The sequence below is a fragment of the Pygoscelis adeliae genome, unplaced genomic scaffold (genome assembly GCF_000699105.1).
Source record: "Pygoscelis adeliae isolate BGI_AS28 unplaced genomic scaffold, ASM69910v1 Scaffold372, whole genome shotgun sequence".
Classification (NCBI taxonomy): domain Eukaryota; kingdom Metazoa; phylum Chordata; class Aves; order Sphenisciformes; family Spheniscidae; genus Pygoscelis; species Pygoscelis adeliae.
Genome location: NW_008824357.1, coordinates 1137190 through 1147405, shown reverse-complemented (window position 1 = coordinate 1147405; position 10216 = coordinate 1137190). Strand labels below are relative to the sequence as shown.

Genomic DNA, 10216 nt, shown 5'->3' with positions numbered 1-10216 from the left:
CCGACCGAATCCCCCTGCCCCGGAGGGCTGGCGCTGGGGATGGAGCGGGATTTCCTTTTCTTCCCCAAGAAGCTTCTGGCAACGCGCACGTTTGAGTCCACTCCTCGATGCAATCCTGGGGGAAAAGGGCAGGAGCCGTTATATAAACCCCTCCCTTGATGTCGTTATCGTGGGAGCCGATTTAGGGCAGGTATTGCAGCTCCAAGGATCCTAACTTTTCCTTACGTAAGGCCAGATATTCGCATCTAACGGACTGTTACAGCCATTTATTTTTTTGACACAGAGTTGTTCATTATTGGCAGCGGCGCAGCGGCTCCTTCTCCCAGCCCCACGGACACACCCATCCTAGTCCTCCTTCCTCAGCCTCGGAGGCAGAGAAGTGAGCTCTGAAACGGAGCTTTGAAGTGTGACATTTGTGCGGGAGCCGCTGGGCTGTACAGTTATGTTTTAAATGACGTTTAGGAAATGCAGGGGATGCACAAAACTGGTATGTGATAAATGAGCATCCTCTTTTGGTTTTTTTTTTTTGGTTTTTGTGGGGGGAATAGTTTCCCTCCAAAAGTCCAATGGTAGAGAGTTTAAAAAGATGCCTGTGTTTAAATAACGGTGAAGGTTACTGCTGAATTGCTGTCACGGGCCAAGAGTAGTATGACGCATTTTTCTTACGATTGAATGCTCTGATTTATGTTGTGTGCACCCGATGCAATTCTCTTGTAAAGATAAGAGATAAAAAAAATCAGATTCTGGTCTTACTTGCTGTTGTATAAACCCGGAACTGATCTACTGAGACTAATGCTTGAAGAAGAAGGATAATCAATGTGTAGCTGTCCATCAGTAGGATAAATATATACAGATTTAGAGGCAGACCCTTGCAGGGTTGCAAACTGCGTGTGCTTTTGTCTCCAAGGTGCTTGAAATGAGCAGAAGGATTCGCACTGATTTCAGAGCCTACCGTTCAGCCGCAGCAGGAGACCTGTTTACTAGCAGAAGCATTCAGAGCATCATTAAAATGGTCCAGGCTGCATTTTTGTTGGTCGCTATATATGTATTTTTTTTTTCTTCTTTCCTAACTGATGCCCAGTGCATTAGGACTTGGGCTGTGAGTAACATCAACAGCCAAACTAACCGATTTCAACAGTAGCTGGCCTTTTTAATAGCACAAGGAGTCTGCACTAGAGGTGGGCATAAATACTGCAGTGTTTCTGGAAATGGTAAACATGTAGGACAGTTTGCTGTAGAAGCTGGCATTGAAAGACAAGTGGGTTTTTCACGCCCCAAGTTAATTCATTCAGGCTTATTGGCATTCACAGCAGATCCTAAATTTAAATCTTGGGGTTTTCTTTCTTTGTTTTTTAAATTGGTGGTGTTATTCAGGGAGACTCTCCATTGCAGCAGTAGGAGGAAGGAGAAAGAAAAAAAGGAGAGGGAAGGAGAGACACTTAGCATCTCATAGACGTTTAGCAGTTATATAAAAGATGGATATAATGGTATAAATCAGTAGCTGATGCAATTCATGTAGCCCTTTTGGCGTTAAAAGAGCCATGTCAGCTTGTGTCAGCTGAGAATCGGGTGCTCCAACTCTTCAGTTTTATTACAGGCTCTTTGGGGAAAATGCCTGATTCTTCTGGTGGACCAGCAGAGTCCCAGCTTGAAATAAAGGCCCTGAGCAACACTGTCGCTGTCCTATATGTATTTGCTATAAGTTCAAGGCACCACCAAGTTACAGTCCTGCTTTCTACCCCTTCTTGAATTCAGCATTTGGCTTCACCAGCCTGGCTATGCTGTTCTGGTATAGCTTTGTTCTCTTACAAAGGCGTTTTTGGGAGGAGGAAAGAGAATCTGAGTAAGTACAAGTGCAGATATAAGAGCCAAGGTGTAGTTTAAACTGAACGCTGCATAACGTGTATGTGCTTTGCTTTAAATAGATGCATCTGTAATGTAGGGAATGAAGGAACCAGAGGAACATCACAGTCACTTTTAACTTTCCTCCCCATCCAGAGCTCTGTAGGGTGTGTTTCATTCTTGTTTATGACTACTGCAAAAAAAGATAAATTTGTTTTTGACCTAAAATCTCGCAAAAGTGAGATGTAACCTGGGCTGCGATGAAAGCACATCGCTTGATAGCTGCCTTGTTATAATTACCTTTCTGTTCCTGCCAAACTGTCTTCTAATTGGACGGAATTCTATTAACTGTTTTTTAAATCCTTCTCTTGGACTTAGTTTGCTAATATGTGCTTATTTCCATCTGATGTTGCAGTGGTGCTCTGGAAAGGCGGTAGAAGTATCCACTGCATCGAAACATCACTAAGTTGGACAAAATGAGTTTGTTTGTGTTGTGTAACCCGTGGCAACAGACTTTTGGTCCATTTCCCTGACAGCAGTTGACTCACAGTTAGCCGTGATTCCAGTGTGTGGGTGCATATAGGAAATTTTGCATATGACCAAGGCAGAAAAAATAGGGATGTTGCTATTACACATCCTTCAAAGTATTATTTAATGCTTTTGCTGTAGGTGATGGTGGCAGACTGCAGGTATGAGTGAAGCTGCCAAGTAGACAAGCCTGCTGGAACTCAACTCCTTTCCTGTTCTGATTTTTTTGGATCATTAGTGTGATGAAAGAACTTGCAGATGAAATAAAATATTTTATCTTTCCAGTTAAAAGTGCAGCAATTGACTTGTGTTTTGACATGCACTTTTGAATAATGCAGAGGTTGTTTCCGTCTCTACTCTTTTATCTCTGAAGTGACACTGCAGACTGTCAGCTTTCTCACAGAATAATTATGTATTGTTGTATGCTTTTTTGTTGCAGAGTGATCGTCTTTTGATCAAAGGTGGTAAAATAGTTAATGACGACCAGTCTTTTTATGCAGACATTTACATGGAAGATGGGTTGATAAAGTAAGTGAAGCCTGATGCCATGTTGTGATTGGAAACGTACAGAAATGTACTGCAGATTGGCAAGGAATCACTTAGTCTCAGTGAGCTATATAAATTGCAATGAAAAATGAGTATTTCACGTATATCCTGGTGTTTGATGGAGGAACTTCAAAAACAAGGTGTTGAATTAAATAAACAAATGGGCCAAAACCCCACTGTTATTAAAGCATGGGTCAAAGGAGGTACTTACATGTGCTTAATTTTAGCCATGTGAATAGCCCCACGCTGAGATGACACATATGTTTGAAGTTATCTGTGTTGTAACATTTTACTGAGTTATGACTTAAGATATTTTGAATCCGGAGTTCAGCATCCTACTACAGTTAATTCTGTTTTAGGGTAGGAGGCTGGACTTAGGTGACCTCTTGAGGTCTCTTGCAGCGCTGTCTTCTATGATTCTATGATACGAGGATCAATCTAAACCCCCTTAAAGTTAATAATGATCCTGTAGTTTAAGGACTGAGGTTCAGACCTCTTTCCAGCATGCCTCTGTGTTTTCAGTCCTGAAACATGTGTTTCTGGCACGTTAAATATATTACAGATTTCTTTGGAAAATTACTCTTAGGGAAAAATGGACGAGCCAGAGGTTACAAACAAGGAATTTTCCTGTTCTGGCTAAACGGTCAGCACATGTGCTTTGTTAATCAAGGTTGAAAGTTAAAGGAGCCAGCCAAAGACAGCTAGTTAATCGCAGTGTGTCATCCATTATTGCATTTTTAAAAATACATCAGTGAAGAACTAGACTGGAGAGGGCTTTGGGGGTCTCATCAGGAATTTGGTAACCGGTATCTGCATGGGTTTATATTTGTGCAGGGACTACATGATATTTATACATGAAAAGTAGACAATATAGAGGCAAAAATTCTTCCAGTGCTCCCAAAACAGTACTAACATCTAAATGGCTGTTGGATAGCCAGAATCAAGCGTTGAACCCCAGTCCCATCCCAATAAAGCTGCACGCAAGGCTCTTGCTGTGTTTGGTGCAGCGATCGTCTGATTATCTGCATGGTCCCTTCTCCAGCTGTCTGCCAGTGTGGCTCCTTCTTTTCCTTCCTGTTAAGTCTAATATTGCCCCAAGGTCCTGAAGTAATTGCACACTTTGCTCGCAATTATGCAACTGCTTCAAGGGGAGGCATAAAATATTATCAGCTATGCATGCTGATCCTGTACGTTGCTTTATATGGAAAAAGAAAACACTAGACAGGTTAAGTAGCACAAGAGTGTATGTTTACAGGCTGTTTGCCTCATCTGATGTTTGTGTCTGACTTGCTGTTTGAAATGTGTTTACCCAGGCAAATAGGAGAGAATCTGATTGTGCCAGGGGGAGTGAAAACTATTGAAGCCCATGGCAGGATGGTGATTCCTGGAGGGATTGACGTTCACACCCGCTTCCAGATGCCGGAACAAGGGATGACATCTGCTGATGACTTCTTCCAAGGGACCAAGGCTGCACTGGCTGGGGGCACCACCATGATCAGTAAGCTGGCTGTTTTTTCTCTACCAAGAAAGCTTTACTTTTTTCTTTCTCAGATAAGTACAGAGACTGTGGGCTGTATAAGTCATGTGATACTTTGGACCAGGTATCAGCAGTGGAGGGTTTCTGATATCTGTCTAGGTTGTTGAGAAAAGCTTGTGTAGGGGTGGGAAAAGCCGTGGAAAATCAAGACCCCAGGATTTCCACATCTTGCAGCTGTCGGGCATTTCACTCATCCTTTCTGTTGGCAGGGTTTACCTTGCTGCTTGTGTGACTTTGCCAGATTCTTGGGTCTGCTCCTAATGAAACCAGTGTCACTTTGACCTCTGGCTTCAGTATGAGCAGCAGATTCTCCACATCCCTGTGCCTTGGTTCCCTTTCTCCGTGATGTCTGTGACTCCAAGAGGCTTGTACTCCGTAAGAGTTCAGCCTTTCTGGAATAGCGGTTGCCGCACATACAGAGAGAGGAAGGAGAGGTACTTCATACAGGATTGTCTGAGGACGGATAGGTGTCCATCATATGGTTCACACCTAGAAGCTTGATGCCAGTGTACTATGTATCTTTGAAAATTGAGCCACTTATTTAAGGATTTGCACATGCCCACTTATGTACGCAGCTTTAGCACCAGGATTTTTGTTAGCTTTGTTCCTTTTGTGCTCATATCCTCTTTTGGAGGAAGAGAGAAATCGGGAAATGAAAATATCTCAGAATAAAAAGACAGACTGACTGTCTGTTCTGCTCACACCAGGATTAGACACTCATGGTGTTCCACACTGGCTCTAAAATGCCTCATGAATGACTTCCAGGCTATCCATCCTCGCTTGTGTTGGCTACAGATGTTTGGCTTGTCAGAGCCAGGACCTTAAAACTCCATAAGTGAGTCATTGTTGTTAACCTTGTTTGAGCTAGAGAAAAAAATAAAAACCTCTGTTGCAGTGCAGCTGATCACGTGTAAACTGTAACACAGCGCCCTGGAGTCTGCCGCATGTGGGAATCAAGGATGAAGGTGTAAAGTGATACAATATCTGAGCATCTTGCATTCTTTCATGTACTCTGAAGTGCTGCCATTTCACAGGAGGGAAGTTAAGGTACAGAGAAATAAGAGCATGGTTCAGAGCGGGCACTAGTGTCTATTGTCCGATCCGGGGATATAAAGAGATCTTAGGCACAGCCAGGGATCAGCCTAACTCTCCTCAGTTCAAACCTAGCTCCTTATGGACTAGAACATCCTCATCTCTTAGAGGGTGGTTATGAGCAATCTTTGATCCCTGGCCTGGTGGGCGGACTTGGATTGATTGACGTGGAGGTTGGCAGTAGGAGCCAGTGGTCCAAACACAGCTAGGCTGTCTGTGTTCCAGAAACAAATCTTTTTCTGGGTCCGGACCTTGCAAATAGGTTGTATCTGGCCTATGAACTTGGTCTAATGCTTCAAATAAATAACCATAAAATAACCTGGGAAATTATTTTTCATAATGTTATCACTTTAGAGTATGAAGTTTGTGTATGAAGATAACCTCACACATACGGAGAACGTAAGTGAGAGTGTAGCTGTGGATGGTCTCATTGTGCATACTAATATCCAGTTTTTCTTCAAATCTTTGCTGTCAATTTAAATTAATGACACTGAGATGGTATTTTCTTTTCAGCTTCAGTTCATTGACTTTGTTTCATTGGTTGTTCCCTTGTTATTAGTACACCTGGTTCACACTTGAATTACCATTTTGTTCTTCCTTGTTAAGTTGAATTAGATCAAAATAACATTCTCTGTCGTCTACATCTGAGCTTTTACCAGCATTATTTCCCCCAGTGGCACTTTTAAAAACATTTTAAGCAGAAATTGCTTAGGCAAATTTTTCTAAAGTAGCTCTTTACTTTGGTTGCCCACTTTTACCTGTGCAGAGCCTCATACTTCAGAAATGCTTGCACCTTTCTGTATATGTGTAGATGTATATTGCCTTTATGACTGTAGTATCTGAATGTCAGACTAATGGTGTTCGTAACACATCTGTGAGTTAGGGAAATTGGAGGAGAATCCCCCATTTTATAACTTCTTATTTTACAGCTGTGAAAAATTAGCACAATGTAGATTATGACCATGGGCAAACCATATAGAGGAGGCCGGTGGCTAAACTTGACCTTACTGCCTTCCTGAGCGTCTTGGATTAGGATACCAAAATACACAATCACCTCTGAACAAAAAACATCTTTCTAAAATGTAGCAGCAAGGACAGTAATTGGACTGCTTAGGATGATGGAGAGATGTTTCTGATGGGTGGGTATCAGCAACTGGAGCTGAACAGTGGAAAGCGGGATAAATAATCCAACTAGACTTCAAAGCTTTGGAGACTCTGCTCTGTGTCAGCTCAGCTGTTCTCTTCTTAGCAAAATTATACCATTTGCAAAAATGTTTTTCCACAAGGAAGCATGCAGAGCTGCCCTCGTGAACATGCTCTTGGTGGGTGGCCTTTGGTTTTTCCCGAAGCAGGTGGGAGTCATGGTTGATTGCAGCATTGTTTCTTTTATGATAAATAGGACAACGTTTAGTGAACTAGATTCATAATATCACAAAAAAATTGCAGCCTGAAAATGACATGCTAATGTTTATGTCATTGTATATTTTAAATACCATGCCTGGGACTTTTCAAAAGAGAATATCCTCCTCTCATGGAAATGTGTCTAGCGGTGTGCCTCTGTTCTTCAGGCTTTTTTTGGAAAAGCTAGCCTCATGGATGTGAGCTTTGTGGAAAAAAACACCCACTTTTCTTCATTTGTGCTTTAAGCAAACTTTGTATTATTTATTTACAAATACCTTTACTCCATCTGTTTTTCACTTTTATACATAGCCCTCGTTTTGGGCAAGGAAACAGGTTAGTCGGCTTCATGCTTCAATTGTTTCACATTTTCATGCAGGAGGGCAGTTTAAGGCTGTTTACTTTACAATCATTGTAGGGGAATACTTGTTCTGTGTACATTTTTCAGTGAAATTAAAACAAGAATCTTGGATAGGTTTCTATTGATTGTTGGTGTTATAAAAACGGTGGGTGAAAGCGTGGCTTCGGCAAAGTAACGGAGAGTTTTGTCATTGACCTCAGCAGTGCCAGGAATTCACCCTGTATGTCTGGTTTGGTTTCAGTGAACTTCATTTTCAGCTCAGGTCAAATTCAGTATTGTTCCTTTAATTCTCACGGCAAACACATCCAAGGGAAGCACACAGGAATTCAAGAATGTAACCTATTGTTTCCAAGCCCTGTTCTCGTTTACTTCGGTTCCCCTTTAAAGTAAATTCACTACTACAGCATCAGAGATAGGAGAATCCGACTGTCAACTGCTATTAAATGGAGTAGCCCCATTTTCTGTGCGGAACCAATGGAGATTTACCCTGGTGGGAAGCAGATGTGGCTCCAATCCAGTGCTTCCCAACTTGTGCACTGGTCAGCTGGAATGAGGGAGAATGGCTGGCAGTGATGATCTGAATTAGCCCTTTTCTGCTGTGCATCGCCTATGTTCCCATAGGGCTCTCCAGTCCTTGCTTTCCTGAGCCCTCTCCCAGGTTGCTTCACTCAGGAGTTAGGGCTGATTTCTTTTTCTAGCTACTCGTTCCACAGAGGCCATCCGAACAGGAATTCCAGTTATGATCCTTCTGTCTACCCTCTTCAGTGCCAAAGGCAAGACTCCAGCTGACTTTGCTAACGTATGAAAAAATATAGTTGGTTTTGCTGTGCAGAGCTGAGAGGTGAAATGGCATATTGTGATATGATTGATTGTTTTTCTGAAACGGCAATTTGCATGATACTTTCTCTGTCCCTACCTTAAAACAGTATTAGTGTGGGTATGTCAGCCAAGGGTGAACAGCACTGTACATGTTTTAGGATAACATTACTCTGTAAAAAAACTTGGATTATCGCCCTTTTAAAATGTCAGAATGCAGTGTTTGGGCATTAAGTTGAAGGGAGGATTCCACGATGATCTGCAGAAGACTTTGGAGGAAAGAGGAGTATTAGATAGGCTCCAGCTCATTCAGGGTATCTTGCCTAAGCTCCCTTGTATTCCATGGAAAGAGAACAGTCCTTCTGGAGTTTTGGAAAAGGACTCCGTGTGAAGTTGCCCTTTACAAGAGGCTCTTTCTCATCCGTGGAGCCTATAGAGCCACAGTTTTGTTGAGCTAAAGATGGTGTTTTTTAGTTCCTATTGTCCCAACTTGAGATCGGTTGATGCCCTAGGATATAAAACAGTCCCTGGAGCTATTAGAGAAGGAAGACATCACTGCTAAGAACAGGGTGGTCTCTCCAAGTCTTGTGATGGTTTGGTTGCTTATTAACTGTGATGGGTGAAATCCCCATCAAAATCAATGGTAAAACTCCCCCTGATTTCAGTATAGGCAGGATTGCCTTTCTCCGCTCCTAACCCTTCAGAAAGGATGAAGCTAAGCTGTGTATATTTATTGGCTGTCTGATCCTCTAGCCTGTTTAATGTCCTACTGAGAACTGCATCTATCCAGGCCAGCTCCCACACACATTTCAGCCCCCCCTCCCAAAGACTGTGCTTCTTCCTGGCTATCTGCTGTCCTTGAGTGAAATTGCTTGCTGACATTGCCTGTGTTGACTCAGTCAACCACTGTTATAATCATAGAGAGAAATTACAGTGAGAGAAATTACAGCTCTTTCTGGCTTGGTGACTTGGAAGCCAGCTGCCTTTTGAACTTGACTAGCAGTTATCCTAATAACACGGAGAATGTACGCTAGGGATATGAGCCTTTGTATCTTGGGAGGTTCAGAAAATGAAGGGGAACTTCAAATGGGCTGCAGTCTGCTTCCTAATGCTTTACCCTGCTATTAAAGAGAGAGCTGATGTGCAGGATGGCAGGGATTTTCAGGAGTGTTAGCTGCTTAGCTCCAATCAAATTTGTGGTGAGTTGACACCAGGTCTCCTAGGTCATCCTGAAGATCACCACCTTGCTAGAAGGAAATGTTTCCGGTCTAATATTCTTCCTCACCTCTCAGTTTTTGAACTGAGCATGACTTGAGAGAATGGAGCTGCCCCAAAGGAGATCAGAGTCTAAACTGCAACATGAGCTTAGAGTAGGGTTTAGAAAAGGACTAGGCAGTGTTCTGGGGCAAGGGCAACTTGGCATGGGGTGGTATTTAGACACACCAGTGAAGACTAGATCATATTCTACCCTACTGGGTGCTGCTACTTTATATTATCGGGGTTAGCCCTATCCTGGAAGAGAGCAAGAGTCTAAATGGTGGGCAAAGGAGGAGAACAGAAGCAGAGACACAAGGAGGTGGTACAGCAGTGGTTGTGCAGTAACTTGTGGCCAAGCTGGAAGTATAAAACCAAGCGTTTTGAGTCCAAGGGCAGTGACCACAGAGCTGCAGTGTCTCACCAAGTCTCTGTGGCTGTGTGTACACAGCACTGCATTGTTCTGCAGACACCAGCCTGAATTTTGTTTCTTTTTGCACCCAGAAGCAGAGATAAAAGAGGAACTGTGCGGCTGGGGACTAGCACTTCAGACGGGCTGCGTTGGGGTGTATGGCTTGTTTCACTTTCTAGCAGCTGGCGGTGGTTCTTCTGCAGCAAAGAAATGTTTAATTCTCTAGAAATGTAATGAAAATGTCCATTTGCTCGTATAAAAGATTATTGGTGATTTATATAGTAGAGGCTTCCTTGAACTCTGTTATTAAGAGAATGACATTACCATACAGGAGCGCAGAGTCCCTCTGGCCCTTTCTCTCCTCTCCCCAGCTCCCCTCGGTGCCTTTTATACCCCCACACTCTTCAGCCTCTGCACTGATTCACACTAA

At 42.8% G+C, this 10216-nt stretch overlaps 1 protein-coding gene across 1 annotated transcript in view; it reads left to right on the top strand.

The window, feature by feature from the left end:
- Window positions 1-10216, top strand: part of DPYSL2 (dihydropyrimidinase-like 2) — a 55280-nt gene that overhangs the window by 11867 nt on the left and 33197 nt on the right. The window contains exons 2-3 of the mRNA XM_009319532.1: window positions 2810-2898; window positions 4230-4414. Of these exons, the coding sequence (XP_009317807.1) occupies window positions 2810-2898; window positions 4230-4414 (274 nt within the window). The remainder of the gene's footprint in view (window positions 1-2809; window positions 2899-4229; window positions 4415-10216) is intronic.